Source organism: Balaenoptera physalus (genome assembly GCF_965194825.1).
Source record: "Balaenoptera physalus genome assembly, chromosome: 20".
Lineage (NCBI taxonomy): Eukaryota > Metazoa > Chordata > Mammalia > Artiodactyla > Balaenopteridae > Balaenoptera > Balaenoptera physalus.
In genome coordinates this window covers 11799277-11816223 of record NC_138901.1, presented here as the reverse complement: position 1 = coordinate 11816223, position 16947 = coordinate 11799277, and the positions used below count along the sequence as shown (strand labels likewise).

At 59.0% G+C, this 16947-nt stretch overlaps 2 protein-coding genes across 10 annotated transcripts in view; one reads left to right on the top strand and one right to left on the bottom strand.

Annotated features, from left to right (window-relative positions):
• SLC38A10 (solute carrier family 38 member 10) overlaps nt 1-11020 on the top strand; it is a 41649-nt gene extending 30629 nt beyond the window's left edge. For 4 of the 9 annotated variants that reach the window (XM_082441288.1, XM_082441286.1, XM_082441290.1 and 1 more), the window contains exons 12-17: nt 4708-4875; nt 5073-5525; nt 6089-6220; nt 7411-7434; nt 9344-9514; nt 9799-11020. In XM_082441288.1, coding sequence (XP_082297414.1) covers nt 4708-4875; nt 5073-5525; nt 6089-6220; nt 7411-7434; nt 9344-9514; nt 9799-10838 — 1988 coding nt within the window. In that variant the 3' untranslated portion in view covers nt 10839-11020. The other 5 variants (XM_082441287.1, XM_082441289.1, XM_082441291.1 and 2 more) reach the window with 4 other exon arrangements.
• A 3158-nt stretch (nt 11021-14178) lies between these two features.
• NDUFAF8 (NADH:ubiquinone oxidoreductase complex assembly factor 8) lies at nt 14179-16777 on the bottom strand. The gene is made up of 3 exons (XM_082441305.1): nt 16627-16777; nt 16362-16472; nt 14179-14429 (listed from the first exon to the last, which is right to left on the bottom strand). The coding sequence occupies exons 1-3, from the start codon at nt 16708-16710 to the stop codon at nt 14400-14402; spliced, it is 225 nt and encodes a 74-aa protein (XP_082297431.1). The 5' UTR covers nt 16711-16777; the 3' UTR covers nt 14179-14399.
• Between the last annotated feature and the right edge of the window lie 170 nt (nt 16778-16947).

Sequence of the window (16947 nt, the reverse complement as noted above, 5' to 3'; positions counted from 1 at the left end):
AATGCAGGGGACACGGGCTTGCGCCCTGGTCCGGGAAGATCCCACATGCTGCGGAGCAACTAAGCCCGTGCGCCACAACTACTGAGCCTGCGCTCTAGAGCCTGCAAGCCACAACTACTGAGCCCATGTGCCACAACTACTGAAGCCCGCATGCCTAGAGCCTGTGCTTCGCAACAAGAGAAGCCACCGCAATGAGAAGCCCGCGCACCACAGCAAAGAGTAGCCCCTGCTTGCCGCAGCTAGAGAGAGCCCACATGCAGCAACGAAGACCCAACGCCGCCAAAAATAAATTTATAAAAAATAAAAATAAAGAAGAAGCCGCCTGGGCATCCCACAGCAAGTTGCATGGATTCAGTAATTTGGATGGGAAAAAAGGCTCCTTGAAGAGGGAGATAGGTGTTGCTCCTCCACCCCTGTTGGCAACCCCACTGGGTCCCTCACCCCTGGGTGTCCTGGCCCTGTGTGCTTTAAGGACACCCCTAGCAAAACTAGACTCGTACACCGGTTTCGCATCTCAGCTGGCTGTGGGCCCGCCCAGTAGGGCTTCTCGGCATCAGTTGACGTAGTCGGCACCGGGCTGCCTGTCCCCACGGCGCTGTGCAGCCTCCAGCCCACGGCCTGCACAAGCAGCTGCATCCTGTCGTGGAGGCGGGCCCCCGGCTCACCTGGAGCTGCCGCGGCCACATCTGGTTTCCATTTCTTCCACGAGTCTGTAACAAACACATGGCCCCTCTTGGAACCACATGCCGTTTGTTTAACTCAGTCTCCGTGTTTCTTGCCCCTGGCCTCCCCGTCATTGATGGGTTGCCTCGCTGAAGCAGAGCTGGGCCCGTGGGGCCTTGGCCACGTGCCCTGCAGACGTCTGCCCATCAGCGTGTGAGGTGGGTTTACTGGCCTCTTTGATGTCGAAGAGGCCAAAATGGTACGGACTTTCCTTAGAGCCCGAGCTGGCCTTGGGACTGGGGGAGTCCTGCCCTCCGGGGGACATGCGGGACTGGCCACCCCCGGCCTGGCACTCTTAGCTAGTGCAGAGCCCAGGATGCACCTGGTGTGGACGGAATAGGTGGCCGAGCCCTTTAGGAAAGGCTACGAGGCTGCTCACCTGAGGCCGATGGCCTGCTCGAGGGTCTGGCGGGTGGGTTCAGAGTTGGTGATACTCTCAGCTCCTCCTTTGAATGCGGCCTTGTCCCCTTTCTTCCTCTCCCTCCCAGCCTGCAGCTTCTCTTGGTGTTGGGGGCCGCCTTGGCCACACCCATTATACAGCTCATCCCTTTCCCCATCAGGGACACGGCCCGGCTTCTGCTGGGTGGGAAAGAAGAGGAAGGGCCAGGACGGGGCCTGTGGGCAGCAATCCGTTCGTGTGGGGACACAGGTGACCTGAGCGGGAGCTTGCCCCCCACAAGCTCCTACCTAATTGTTCTTCCGAAGATGCGTCCCTTGTGCTGCTGCGCCAGCTGCCGGTGCACGCAGACAGGAAAGCGTCCGAACTCCTGCGACAGATGCCGGCATGCCCACGGGGAGGCCCGGCTCCACGCCTGCCTTCTCTCCTTGGTCCCCGGCAGCTCTCCCTGTGCCCTGCAGAGAAGGGGCTGTTAACACCACTGTGCCGAGTGACTTCAGTTTTTCTGCCCGTTTGTCAGGACACGGCTGTGAGCTCATTTCACCCATGCTAAGATAACCACACCAGCCGCGGCTGAATCCAGAAGGACTCCTTGGGGGCAGGAGGGGTGCTGCCTCCCATGTCCAGCCCCGAGTGACCGGCCCACGCCCCCTCCACCTGCTGCCCGTGGGCAGACGTGCCTGTCTGCAAGAGAGCTGTGACGGTGAGCCAGATGGGGCCACCGGGCCACCTGGCTAGGACTTTGGGTCCAGGGGCCCATTGGGATTCCTGCACATTCAAAAGAGTGTCATAGTCAGCGTTTCTCTTGCTGCCTGTGGAGAAGAGTGGGGGGTAACAAGTAAAACCTTCTCAGGGCAGCAGCGAGGCGGGCACTTCGAAGGTTGTCAGGAAAGTTACTCAAAAGCAGCATCTGGCCTTTTAAAGGAACGTTGGTGGCTGCTCCTGCTCTCTGCACGGCCCTGGGGTCCCGTGCGTCTCCTGAACTTGGGGTTCCCCTCCAGTCAACAGGGACTCCCATCTATGGGACTCAGGTGTGATTTTGAAAGTCACTTTATTTTTGTGCTTGGCAGTCAGAGAGGACTGCTTCCATCTTCACTGATTACAAGATACAGAAAGAGACACCCCTGGACTCAGGATGGGGTCTTGCAGGGGAGAGTCGACAAAGAGGAGCCCCCGGCCCAGACCCTGTCTTCCAAGGTGGAACCAGCCTTGAACGCAGATTCTCGTTGCCGTGGACAGGCCTACTCAGGATGTCGCACCTGCAACCTGACACACATGCCCAGATTTTAGAACTGCAGGTGTCTATGGCCTTTGGTCCTCTGTCTCCCTAAGCCAGTTACAGAATCACCTGGCGCCCGCACTGGACACGGGAAGGAGAGTCTGATGGGTGACCATCCATCGGCCCGTCTGTCTTGGGAGCTCCTGGCCAGACGCACCGTCAGGAGGTCTGAGTGTGGGATGAGGCCGTGCAGGTCGGGATGCTCCACCGCCCGGCAGAATGAGGCAGACATGGCATATGTCTGCGTGGTTTCCACTTTGTGGAGCGGAGGCCATGACCTTGAGGACGAGAGGAGGCCCTTCCAGGCCGAGGCGCCCTCTGCTGGCCACTCCCCGCTGACCCACTGCCGCCTCAGGGAGGAGAAACGGTCCAGGGTCGGCCCAGCAGCCTTCGTCCTTCCCTGGGGTGATGACCAATGACCGCACGGGCAATTTCCTGTCTGCGCCACTGCGCGGGCGCCTCATTCCAGAGCCTAGCCGCAGGGCAGACGGAGTGTGGGCTGTTTTTCAGTTGCTAATTAGGAAGTCCTGTGTTAGTTTTACTGTGGCCCAGAGGCATTGCTGGCAAACTGTCCTCATGAGGAGCTCCGTTCCTTTTAGGAAACGCTATGTCCATTGCTGAGGACAGCTGTGAAGTGTCGGAAGCCCGGCCGCTGCAGGCAGGGTGGCCGCGCTGTGCGCCCTGTGCCCCTTGCACACCTGCGTCTCCAGGTCGTTCCTTTGCCCGACGACCAACAGATTTTTGTTCCCTGCTGAGAACATGACTTGTTCCTATGACATAATGGAGATGTTTTCTGTTTTGTTGTGTTCTTCCTTCCCGGCCCCCTTTCTTCACTTTGTGATCCGCTGGATAGACACCTCTTGATTTTGAGCACAGGGCTCTCTGCAGGCTGGGGACGGGGGTGTTAACTGTGGTGTGGCAAAGACGCCGCATGCTTATTAGAATCAGCTGCTTGATTGAACTGTGGAGTCCCGAGTCTGGCTCCTGCCCCGCACGATCCCCCCTCGTTTGGACACTAAACCTCAGCTGCTGAAGGTGCCCCCGGCCAGCATGGCAGGTCAGCCTGGTCCCTGCTCCTCCTTTGGGGGAGGGAGCAGGCCCACCTGAACAGGACTATTGTGAATCCCCCCAGAGGCCCTTTCGGGATTCCGCCTCCCCTTTTGCAGGCAGCTTGTGCCCTGAAGGGGGAAAGCAGTTGCTTCAGGCCTCTGGGATGAAATGATTCTTTTTTTTTTTTTTTTAATTTAATTTAATTTAATTTTTGGCTGCTTTGGGTCTTCATTGCTGCGTGCGGGCTTTCTCTAGCTGCCGTGAGCGGGGACCACTCTTCGTTGCGGTGCGCGGGCTTCTCATTGCAGTGGCTTCTCGTTGCGGAGCACAGGTTCTAGGTGCACAGGCTTCAGTAATTGTGGCTCGTGGGTTCTAGAGCGCAGGCTCAGTAGTTGTGGCGCACGAGCTTAGTTGCTTCGCAGCCTGTGGGATCTTCCCGGACCAGGGCTCAAACCTGTGTCCCCTGCATTGGCACACGGATTCTTAACCACTGCGCCACCAGGGAAGCCCCGAAATGATTCTTTTTAAAACGTGTTTTTTCCCTAGATAGTTTTTTAGTTTCTGCCACGTTTGCCTAACAGGTAGAAAGTGGTTTTGTTAATGGAGAGAGTTTCCTGATAGGCTCCATTTTGGCCCAGTTCGGCGGGCCATCCTCGTGCACCTCTCCCCGAGGACCCGCGGTGACTGTGCAGGTGAGCTGTTGGACCTGCTGGAGGATGAGATGGCTTGTGGGATGCAGGCATGTGTGGGAGGCAAGAGGGTCCAGCTTTGTGGGCTACACCTCTTTCTCACCTTCCTTTTGATAGGAATTTTCACTTCTGCAGCAAGAAGTTGACAGAATTGCAAATCAACCTCCCTCAGGCATTTTCCTTAAGCATCCCTTGTCCTCCCCTTCCCTCTTGGCCTACAGCAAGGAGTTGGTTGGGCTTGGGCAGGATGGCTGTCCCCAGGCCTTAAATGGTGGGTTCGTGCTGCCACCTGGTGGTGATGGCCAGGCTTATGAGGGATGTCGCTCTTCTGCACCCAGTTAGGTGTAAATTGCATTTTGACATATTTTTGTTGTGAACACACATGAAAAATGACAGTTTTCTATACTACTTAGCTGCTAATGATTGAACAGGAAAAAAAATAACTGCTTAGGCTCTGCCATTCGACTGGGAAATGTGATTACAATCCAGGGAAAACTGCCCAGTTGCCGTGCTGATTGGCGGTGTGGCCATGTGGAAACACCGCTCAATTATCTGTGCCGTGCTTACAGGCCAGAATCCAATTGTGGACGTGGCCGAGGACAGCCGAGATAAGCCGAAGCTGCCAAATGAGAAAGATGAGATGGAGCAGGCCCAGATTAAGGGCCCCGTGAATGTGCCCCCAAGGGAAGACGCCAAGGAGAAGCAGGAGGAGGCACAGCTGGATCGCCCTGGTCAAGGTGCTGTGACGGCCCGGGCGGGGGGTTGGGGGGTGGTGTCCACGGGGGAGGGACCTCAGCTGGACATCAGTCACGTGGTTGGTCGGGAACGAGCTCAGTTCACAGGCCTGGAGAGGGAAGGCCACCCTGGGGGGGAAGGCCAGGCCACCCCCCACCCCACCCCCGCCCACTCCCCCACCTCGGCCGTCTCCTTCCAGGAGTTGCAGTACCTCTGGGCGAGGCTCACCGCCATGAACCCCCAGTCCCTCACGACAAGGTGGTGGTGGACGAAGGTCAAGACCCAGAAGGACTGGAGAAGGAGCATCCGTCCAAACGTGTGGATGAAAGGGCTCTGGGGGGCAAGGGTCAGATGGTGCCACCACTGCTGGATTCAGAACGAGAGAGACCCAGACAGGACCAGGCTTTGGAGGCAGTGGGTGGTCTTCCTAAAGATCCCCAGAAGGTTCCAGAAGAAAATGGTCAGCCAGCCGTTGAGCCCCTGAAGGAGGACCTGGGGCTGGGCAACAGGGGTGCGCATCCAGGGCCCCAGGCAGTGCTCCCTGAGGGGCAGGACGTCCTGGTGGCAGGTGCAGGGGCCAGAGCAGACGGTGCCCTGCTGCCCGGCCATGCCGTGGGGGCCATGGGCAAGCTGGTGGAGAAGAACGAGCACGGTGGGTGTGGGCTCCTTCCATGTGGGGCCTGGGAGAGGCTGCGGAGGGGGCAGGAGAAGCTGACCATCCTCACTTCTGTCCCACTGCCTTTCTTTTCTCGCAAGATTGGCATGTGCGTGTAGCAGCCCTTCTGCAGCTGTCGGGGGCTTGGCAGCTATTCTGATCAATCTGTCACACACTTGTTTGCCAGACCCGTAAACATCAGGTGCTGAGCTAGTCCTGTGTGTCTGGGCACACACGGGGTGCCTGGGCACACACACGGGGGTGCGGCGCAGGCCTGACGGGTGGGTGGTGCGTTGTTAACTGCTGTCTCAGAGCTGCTGAGGATGGTCCCTGCGTGTTAATTGGCGAAGGTAGTTAACACTGGCTCCCTGCCGCCAGCCTATGACATGTTAAATATTTTTTATTACCTCCTTGGTACTCATCAGGTTGAGTATACACTGCCACAGGGGAAGGAGGGGCAACGTGGAGGGTGATTTTAGGAAACATCTGCCTCCTCTTGTCCCTTCTCTACGTTCTTCTGAGCCTTCTGCCAGCCTCCTGAGTTTTTGCCGTGTGTGCAGGTGGGAAGGCTCCCCTCTCGGAGGAGAAGCCAGGCCCGGGGGCAGTGCCGCAGGCAGAGCCTCGAGAGCAGAGGACCTTGGAGGGACAGGGCGGGGACCACGCCGGGGACCACGCGGGCAGCAAGCTGGAGGGTAAGGCCTTCACTTTCTCTCTGCATCCTCCGGGGGCCTGGAGACACCTGCCCCTTCCTTCCAGAAGCGGAGTGATGTAGGGAAGGAGCCACAGGTGCCCATCGTCTTGGGGGCCTTTGCAGGGCCCCAGCCTCTGCACTTGCCAGTTTCCTGCTGAGGAAAGATCTTAAATAGCTCCCCTGCCCACTAACAACCTTTTCTGCTCCTTTCTCACCTTCCTAGGAACGTTTTCTATCTCCTTTTCTCCCCCTTTTTAAAAAAAATTCTCACTGTCACGTGACTTTCTGTTACCATTTGGATCTCATTTCAAAATAGATATGTTAATATTTCCAACAAGTCGGCCCGGTGTGGGGGCATTAGTGAGGGTGGGAGGGCTGGTGACTCACTGCTGTCTTAGCTCCCCCCAACCCTGTGGCAGTGGCTCCCACCCCTTCGTCTTAGCTGGGGCAGGGGTGGGGGAGAGGGGGGGACATTTGTGTCCACCTGCAGTGAAGACCCAGCACCTGTCCCAAAGCGAAAGCTCATCTTCTCTCTTCTCTCCAGTGAACAAAACGTGCTCTGCATCCTCCTCCATACCTTCGTGCCCATTTTGGGGTGCTCCCAGCTCTTGGCTTTTGACTACCCTCCTCGTGGGCCCACCTGGATGGGCACTGCCCCTGCCCTAGAGGTGGTGGCGGCCGTCCTAGCGAATGATCACCCATCCTGGTTTCTTTGGCCCCCGCCCAATCTGAGTCACCGCGGTGTCACCATATTTTGTAGCAGTGTCCACAGAACGGCTCCTGGGTGTTTCATTCTGTGCTCTGGGAGTCTTGGTCTGTGCGTGTGGATGGCGGTACAGCAGACTTGGGTGGGTTCATGGGATGCTCGTGCCTTGCTGCCCCATGAGCTGCTTCCCAGCGGATCCTGCAGCCTCGGGATAGCTGGCCCAGAGTACTGCGCAGGGATGCGAGCCGAGCCTCTGCACACCAAGGCTAGGAAGGCAGAGCCAAGGGTCCTGGGGTTTCCTGCAGCTCGGGAGCTGTGGGAATTCCGCATGTTACTTTGTCTTTGGTTTCAGTCTGTTTACTGGTCCTGGTCCTTATAATCTGTTACCTAAGCCTGTTTGATTCTTTGACTTTTTCGTTTCTGAAAAGAACTTTCATGGTTTCCTATTCTGCCTTTCTCCAAACGCCTCTCAATGGGATGCACAGCTGAAATCAGAAAGATGGTGGCAGGTAGGAGTCGGGAGGAGCTTCACAGTGAATGCGTCTGGGGGCGGGGTTTAGAGACGCGGGAGCAGATGGTGTGGGCCCCGCATCCAGTAGCGCCTCACATGGGGCGCATGAGGCAGAGACCGGGAGCCACACACGGTCTGCCCCCCACCCCGGCTCAGCCACAGCCCCTCAGGTGGGGTCCCCCTAATGCCCCAGCCCACTCCCTTCTTGTATAGACACCCTGGTCCCTCTTAGCCCTGCTGGGGCTCCACTGTCACCAGAGGACAGCCAGGTGCAGCCTGTGAGCGCCTGGGCTCCCCCAGAGACGGGGCGGGGCCTGTGTGTGACTTCCACCATGTGCATGGCCTGGTATTAATGTGCTCTGCGTGTATGTTAATATCCGTGCAGCTCTCATCCCATCCACGAGCCTGGTCCCCGTGGTCCTGGTGGGCCGGGCAGGAACCCAGAGCCACATGCGGGGCTCTGGCTGGGGGCTCAGTTTGTCACCTCCACTCTGCTTCACGTCTGTCCCATGTTGCTTCTGGCTGGACATGGCGCACTTCCCCCCTCCTCCAGCCTCAGTCCAGGGCTGGTCCTCTGAGGAGCCAGTGAGGCAGGGGGCCTGCTCCTCAGGAACCCTCCCTGGGGACAGGTGGTATTGGCAGCACGTGGGACCATTAGGTGGTCATGAGCCACGGGCACCCAGGGTGACAGCATGGCCATGGCCAAGGGAGCTGGTCTAGAACCCTGTGGGATGGCATTGTGCACATCCCTTGTCTAAAGGAGGTGTGCGGAGCCACGAGCCAATCCACAGAACATGGGCTTTCTCAGGCCGGCATCTTGGTCACCTTAGGGTGTCTGGATGTGTGCCTGGTGGGGAGCAGGGGGCTGGAGCGCCTGGGCTGGCCAAGGGACCTGTCCTCCCTGTGGTCGGCCTCAGCATGTTCTTCATGGGCCTGCCTGCCTGCACGTCCTGGCACCGGCCTCTGCAGGGGAGAAGCCATGGCAGTCCCTGACAGAAGGCCAACCCCACCCTATTCTGGCGGGTCACAGGTTGCCGCTGGGGAGGACAAGCCAAGGCACATCTGCGTGTGCCCGGCACTCGGGGCCCTCGCTGGGGTGTTAGCTCTCACCACTCACAAAATGTTCTTCTTTCTTTGGATTTGAGCTTTTACATCTGACAACCTATACAGTTACATCATCTTTCAAAGCTTCCTGTTTAAAGACATACGTGTTGTAAAAGTTACTTAAACCCAGATTGCTGGCTGTAAAGAACTGACCCAGCGCTGAGGTGTTTGTAGTGCAGTGTGAGCTCTCCGCACCCAAGGTGTCCAGCCTCAGGGCCTCCTCTTGGTCCACAGTCTGTGCGGGGCCCTCCTACACACACCTGCTGCACCCGGCCTGCCCCTAGCTCACCTGGCGCTCCTCCCGTGCCAGCTGCAGCCAGCTTCCTGGGGGAGGTGGGGCCAGTGGGAAAACTGTCACAGCCCCCATCTCACTGAGGTCCCAGCTCTTGTCTCTGCTGAAGAGGAAGATGGTTCTGTTTGTTTTTAAAATTTTCACCTTGGAGGAAATTTTCTTAAAGCACTGATGTTCTTTTTTAGAGTAGTTCATAGTTCAGGTCACCCAGCCCAGATCACCATCATTGTGGTTATGTCGCGTGGCCTCTCCCTTGGCTCTCATAACCGCTGAGCCGCTGTGGGAGTGAAGCAGAAGGAAGGGTGTCTGGTCGCTGGAGAGAGGCGATGGCTGTGCCCCAGGGTGGCCTGGGCGCCAGCTCAGCCGGGTGGAGAGGAACGCCCGGGGGTGGTGTCCCGGGGAGGGGCCCACAGGCCACCTTGGCATTGCTGCATGCATCATGTCACCCTCGGCCCAGCAGAGCGCCTTTGCAGCCTTCAGGCTCTGACTGCGTGTGTTTTCCAAACTCCAGAAGCTGGCCGGGCGGAGATGCTGGACCATGCCGTTCTGTTGCAAGTGATTAAGGAACAGCAGGTGCAGCAGAAGCGCCTCCTGGACCAGCAGGAGAAGCTGCTTGCAGTGATTGAAGAGCAGCATAAGGAGATCCACCAGCAGAGGCAGGATGGCCAGGACGGCGAGGACGGCAAGTCCGGGGGAGGCGGCAGGGGGAGGGGGCTGGGCCTGCAGGGCAGGGGACAGTTGCTGCGTCTGCTCGGGGAAGAGGGGTTGTCACTTAATGCACCAACACCAGAGTGTCCGGGGGTCCCTGCGCAGTTGGGTCTGTGGCTCCATGCCTAGAGTCCTGCTGGGCAAATTTAAGCCATGTTTCTTATTCCTTGATTGCTGGCAAGCTGGGTTCTTTTAGTCCCTGCATGGGTAGCTTCTGCTCATTTCTGTGGCTAAACCGGTGACTGACTTCATTTGCAGCGGACGTGCAGCCTGAGCTGGGGGTGGCCGGGCCCAGAGGTAAGGAGCAGGAGGCCCACGCCGTGGGGATGGCAGAGCGTCCCCCACAACAGCCTTTAGGAGCTGTGCCCGGTGCTCCTGGGCGTCCCCCCGCTCCTCCCCAGGGGCACAGCCAACACTCTGTGGAGAAGCCCGAGGGGGCCTTGGGTAGAGCCCCGGCTGCGCCCCCTGGCGGCGCTGACCTGCAGCCCCGGGCAGCCCAGGCTGAGCCGAGGGAAGGCCGGCAGGGCGCTGTGCCTGAGGCCGTGGACGCTGGCGTGCAGGAGCGGGTCCCTGTGCTGGACCCCGCCAGGGCACCCGGGATCCCAGAGCAGCACGGCGCTGGAGACGTCCCCCGGCAGAGTCGGAATGTTTTTGGTGGAGGCTCCCACGAAAGGAAGAAGTCTGGAAAGGAGGAGGCAGCCACTGGCGCAGATGCTCAGGAGGCAGATGTGCTGGGGGCGGGGGCAGCAGTTGGGGCCCCTCAGGTAAAGTCCCAGCAAGCAAGCCAAGACCGGGCACCTGGAGGCCTGTCCAGCAGGTCGGGGGGAGCAGCCCCTCAGGCCCAAGCCGTGTTACATCAGCCGGAACAACGGGCTGTCTCTGCCGGAGGGCAGGGCGGGAAGCAGGGTGGTCATGAGGAGGCGAGGAAGGAGCACGTGCCCGCTCCCAGGGAGGACGCCGCCATCCAAGAGCCCGAGCAGAGGCCGGACCCTGAGCTCGGGCCCAAACCAGCCATGCTGGGGGATCAGAAGCCAGACAACGCCAAACCCAACCGGGACCTGAAAGTCCAGGCCGGCTCTGACCTTCGGAGGAGACGGCGGGACGTGGCTCCTCGTGCAGATGCGGGGCCAGCCCCAAAGGACGGGGTCATCATCAGCTTCAACCCCCTGCCTGACGTGCAGGTCAATGACCTCCGCAGTGCCCTGGAGACCCAGCTGCACCAGGCCGCGGGGGGCGCCCTGCGAGTGGTCCCAGGCCGACAGATCAAACAGCTGCCCGGGGCCCTGGAGGAGCCCTGAGCCCCATTAAGGCCACAGTGCTCCCTGTCAGCCAGTGAACCTGGACCACGGTGGGCACGAAGTCCTGGAAGTCAGGCCCAGGGTGGAGTCTGACAGCTCTCCAGCTGCACCCTGCTTCCAAACCGGCTTTGCCGTCCCTCTCTCCTCTTACACTTCCTGGTGACTCAGCTCCCTGAGGCCACTGGGAGAAAAGGTGGCCTCAAGGAGAAATAGCCACTCGCTGAGACCCAGGAAACGTGACCCGCCACCGGCCACACGGGTATTGTTACCCTGAACCTTCTTTATTGATGTTCTCTGTGAGTGTCGTACAAAACCTGAGGAAATGCTTCTGCCTTTACCCTTCTTCATAGCAAATGCTGCTTCAAGTCTCAGAGGCTGGGCGGGCCTGTGAGTCCAACTGCTTCTGCCCTGGAGCTCTGCTCTGCATACTCTGGTCTCCCAATCGAGTGGTTGTGAGATTTAAAAAGTAACAACACACCACTGACATCTGGTTAGTGCGCTTGGTGCGGAGGTGAATCACCCAGAGGACCCCATACCACAGACATAAGCCATGACCCTCAAACCCCACAGTGACACGTGCTCGGAGCCTCAGCTGGGTGCCAGACCTGCAGGTGTGGGGGTGGGAGTACACAGCCGGCAGAGGCAGCTTCTCCCGAGTCTGCACCCCTGGCACCTGCTCATCTGTTGGGAGGGTTGTGGTGTTTCGTGCTGTACTTTGTTCTCAAGGGGCAGAAAGGCCGATGGTCACCCCCGGCCCCTGAGGCTGGTCAGCAGGTGACCCGGAAAGTATGCCAGGCTGTCCCACTGCAAGCCCGGGGCCTTCACCTGCTTTGTGCTGTGTGTGCCTCGCTCCCCTCTGGGGGTAGGGGCAGCTCCAGACCCTGCCCCCGAGGGGTCCATGGGTGGGCCACTCGCTGACCACTGGCCAGGGGTGCCCAGGGCATGTGGCAGCTCCAGCCTCGGCCCCAGGTCACTCTCTTCCCCTGCGCCTTTTGAAATGGTTTTTATTGTTTACTGTAATTTCTGTGTCATCTTGAAGACTAGAAATGAGTAATAAAAGGAGTGGAATCTTCTGGAGGCCAAGCTGATTCCCCATGAACCCCGGGCACTGCTCACAGAGAAGGAAGCTCTGTGAAAGGGGGCCGGGTCTCAGTGCTTCCCACCCTCCATTCTTAACTAAAAGCAATTCCAAACAAACTGTGCTCAGTGGAAGTTTCCCTCAGGTTGGAACTCCATTTGTTAAGGTCTTGTAGTGGGACTTTGTTTCCAGTCCTCTTTACCTGAATGTCTTACCTTGACCCAGTGTTCGTGTCCTCTGGAGGTCACACCACCCTCCTGCTCCTTCTGCCAAGATAACTTCTTCCTTAGAGCAGGGCGGCCCGAGCCTAGGGTGAGAGCAGCAGTGCAGGGCCTCTGCTGCCGCCTGCCATCCCCACACACCCTGACACTCAGGGTCCTCTGTCCCAGTTAATGCTTGTTCTCTCCTCCTGGCTTTCAGCTCCACTTCCCTCCCCAGTCGGCAGCCCCTTGGGAAAGGAACCCGAATCTTCCCCAGAATCTGGGCAGACCTCTGGGTGGGGTCACCATTACCAGTAATGCAGGGAGCTAGGAAGGGCCCTGGGACAGTGCTTTGCTTTCTGACCACAGACCACTCCTCCATCTGGGTCCCATGGCTGGCAGGTATGGCCAGGGGTCCCAGCCAGAGCAGCACACTGGGCCACCAGTGGGCAACCTTCTGTGCTGGCAGCTACACTTGGCAGACACAGGGCCATGCTGGCCTGGGTGACTGGGACAGCACCCTATCCACGCTCCTGTTCGAGAGCAGGGCCACTGAGCCCAGACCGGGGTAGGAATAAGCCAAGGCCGAGGCTGTGTACTGCCTCCACTGGTGCAGCTGAGCTCTCGGCCCAAGGTCAAGACAGGCGGAGAGTACAGAGCCGCACAGGGTGACTTCCACATGGTGACGCAGCTGCATAAGCAGCAGAGACCATCTTTCCTGCATCCTGACACAACTTGGTTGAATTCCCTTCAATAAATACAGTCTTGAAGACAAACTGAGTTTGGGGAGGGGAGCTGGGGAGGCCTGCGAGGTGAGTTCAGTGTGTGGTGAGGGGCCTGGCCCGGTCAGTGGACCACGTCCGCAGCCCTAGGCTTGAGACGCGGGGTGGCGGCTTCACCTGCCTCCATGAACTGGAGTCTGAAGGGATGGCAGGAGAGAGCACTCGGCGGGACAGTTCTGGAAGGGGCCAGAGCACCTGTGCCCAGCAGAGATGCTGGAAGCTCTAGCCAGCAGGCTGTCAAAGGTCACAAAGGATCAGGAAGAGAAGGCCATCCTCAGGCCGGAAGCACTTGCTGGGCATAGATACCAGGTCCAGGTGGATGCCAAAGTGGGGAGGCCCACTCCTCCCCCCGGCCTTCAGCCTATCCATGGGTCTGTCCCCCCCGGCAGGGATGGGGGTCGTGTCATCGGTGTCTGGTCCTGAATTCCAGTGTTGACTGTGAAATGTGACTCTGCCCAGCGGGACAGTTTCTAACAGCCCTGAAGCCCTTGAATGGCATGTGGCTCCCCTCCGAGGCCACCCTGGGAACTGCATTTCACTGGGATGATGTCTCAGGAGATGAGGGGTTTCACCACCTGGGGAAAAGTCGGGCTGATTCTGGAGGAGCGTTTACAAGAGGAAACAGCTCCAGGGCTCAGGGCGAGGGTGCCCTGGCACGAGGCTCTGGGACGCCAGGGCCTGGATGGAGCCAGAGGACAGTGTGACCTCCACACCCCGGGGAGGGGGCTCTGGGAGCACAGTCCCCACGTGCCCAGCAGGCGGTACTCAGGACCTTGGAATCTTCAGGCCATGGCACCAGGGTCCTGCCAGGTCTCCCTGGACTGCGCATGTGCAGGTTGGGAGGGGCGCTGCTGCGGCCTAACCTTAATCTCAGGATGACAGGCGGAACCAGAGCCAGCAGGAGCCTGGCAGGGATGGGCTTGGGCTTGGACTCCAGAGGCTGCAGAAGGGTGGGGAGGCGACCCCATGGGGAGGGTCTCACTACTGGGTTCCTAAACCGGACCCTCCCTCGACTCATGCCTTAGTCTGGAAGAACAACCCCCGCCTTTTTTCCTCTCCAAGTCTGAAAAAACCATTGGTATCAGATTCCTACAGCGGGGACCTTTCCCTCATGGTGTAGCTCTTCTCTCTTTGGTCCGTGCTGTAAATCGGTAGTTACTTCTAGAGGCCTCGCTAGACTCAGACAACAGGCCTTGGGTGAGAATTCTTTAAAAAATGAGACTAGAGAGGCAGGGTGTTCTATGGCCCACGCGCTCACCCTGCAGACGACAAAATAGATCTTGCAGCATCTGATCTGGTCTTTATTGTGGGTTCACTGCATCTTATTCTCCCCCAAATCCTTAAGTGAGCAAGGCTGGAAAACCCATTCCCCTCTGCCCGCACTCGCCTAACGTGTTTCCAGTCCTTTTAGCCCCAAGAGCTTTTGAGGTTTTAGACATTTGCCCCTCGGAGCCATCAGTACCACACACCCGGGGACGTGGAGTGGAGCTCGCAGTCCTTCCTAACGGCCTCCTGTCAGGGTCTTCTTGGCCTGGAAGAGAAAGTTCTTTGTCTGAATGGGTTTTCAAGTTAGACGTGGCTCTAAAGTAAGAAAACTACCACACCAAATGCCATCTTCTGGCAAATAACTTACAAACAGCCTGGCCGTGGATGTGCAGCAGGGGGCCCCTGGGGCTGGGTCTCTGCTCCCACCTCCACAGGCCACGGAGCTCAACCTGCTCTGTGGCCTCAAAGCCATGCCCACCTGTGCCAGGCACTGTGCAGGGCCACCAACGAGTTACATTTAGTTTTCCCCCTTCTAGAGGAAACTCTGAGGTCAGAGATGCTGAAACACTTGCCTAGGGACAGGGCTCCCAGGGACAGAGCTGGAAGTGGCGCCCAGAGCCCTCTGCCTCCTCGTTCAGCCCCGTGGAGTCTCAGGGTCCAGGCAGAGTGGGCAAAAATGGGTTCACCGGCTTGTGTTCTTAGGTGAGAAACCCCCAGGTTCCCTGTTCTGAGCTTCCAGTGCCCAGGGCCTGCAGTTAGGTCACCCTCAGCGGAAAATGGCACGAGAGGCAGCGACATGCTCCCGGGGGCAGGACAAAGGAGCGTAAGGAATCACAGATGACCAGATACCTGTAACGGGTGATTCCTGACTAACCACAGGCGGTAGAGAAAAGCCTAGCGTGGCCAGAAGTGTGTGATCTTTATCTCACATGTGAATCCTTCCAACCAGCGACCACAGAATGAAGGTTTGTCCCCTCCCCGAGGGAACACTCTAAGTAAAGCAGGGAAGCTGCCAAGAGGCAGCAAGTCCAAGGGACCCATGCAGCTTGGGTGAAGGGCACACGCTGGATCAGAGGTTGGTGACAAGGGCTGAGGTCACACGTCCCAGCCACAATGATGGCAAGGAAGGTGCAAGGAGTTCTCTGAGCCCTCCAGGAAATGAGGGATAGCCCACGCATTCTCAGCCACCCTGGAACATCCTTGGATTCCCTGAATTCTGCCAGGCTGACCCAACTGCCCCCTCTCGGGTCCAGTTCTCGAGATCAGCAGCTCTGGCGAACAGAGCTGACCACTGGCATCGTGGCCCACCCCAGACCCACTGAGTGAGGGGCACCCAAGGCCATGACACCTTGGGCACCAGCTCAAAACCCTGTGTTAAAGCCTCATTACAGGCAGTCTCCACACCCTCCTCTTGAGAGACTGGAACTCCCATCTCGGTTCCCCAGAGAGCTCCTCTCCCTTGGTCAGGTGTGGGTCTCTTCCAACCCTACTTCCTCCCCATCCTTTATAATAAATGCATAAACTCAACACCATAAATCTTTACTTGTGCACAGTGCCTATTTTCACTGGCATAGCATTTGATCAGATGAGGATCAGAAAACGCCACAGCTCAGAAACAGAAACCACCTGCTACGGAACGGTTAGAAGCAGAACTGAGTCCAGAGCCAAGAGAAGGAACACACTGTTGTCACCACACCCCGCTTCCGCGCCAGTGAGAACCAACCAGCGCGGCTGGGTGGGGGACTTCTCAGCCTCTGTAACCTTGGTCATGACAACAAACCTAAGATACACTCGTTTTTTCTCCTTTCACCCTCTGTGAAATGGGGTAGTCGAAAGGAAGGGGGGGTCGGGGGTGCCCGGTTGTAACTGCCCACGCACAGCACACACGTGGGGTCCTAAACACAGAGAAACTAAGACAGCAGGGGCCGGGACCCCCCACCAGCAACAGTCCCGCAAAGGGTTACTAGGCACTGGCGGGTACACGTTGAGAGTGGTGTTCCCCCAACCTGACGGACACGGGCACGCGAGCTCCGTGGCGGCGGGGGTCGCACCGGCTGATGGAGGGTGTGCCGCGTCTGAAGCACTTGCTGGCGCCCAGCACCGCACCCAGAAGGAAAGGAAGCCGGAGGTCCCGCGCGGGCACGTGGGTCCCAACCTCCCAGGGTCTGTTCCCCGGGCGGGGCCGGCGCCCACCTACCGCGGCAACGAAGCAGCTCCGTAAGGCCTCGAACTCCTGCGCGCACAGATCCTTTCTCAAGCGGCCGCCCGGGGCCATGGACGCCTGCACGCACCTGCCGTAGGCCGCGGCCTGGGGGCGGGACGGGGCCGGGCGAGGGTCGCGGCGGCCCCCAGGCCCGCCAGTCACCCGGGCCGACCCCGCCGCCACTCCCCAGTCACCACCACCCCGCCAGCCCACACCCCGCCCCGCGCGGCCCTTCCTGCCCCGCCTGACGGCTCCGCACCTCGGCCCCACAGGCCGCCAGTCGATCGGGGAAGGCGCGGAGGCGGCTTCGCACGCGACCCCACACCGCTCCGTTCCCCGACATGAGCAGCTCTTCCTGGCACCCGTGGGCGCCGCCATCTTAGGTCCAGCCTCTTCCGGCGCCCAACAGCTTGATAGGTCGGCGCTTCCGCCCACAACCTTTCTTGCGCTTTGTCATTGGCCAGGCTTCAGCCCTCGCCTCCGCCTCTCCTCCGGAACCGCTCCTGGTGTTCCAGAGCCTTGCAATTGGCTCGCGGTTTCGTCTGTCTTTGTCCTTGGACTTTGGATTGGTTCACGTGCA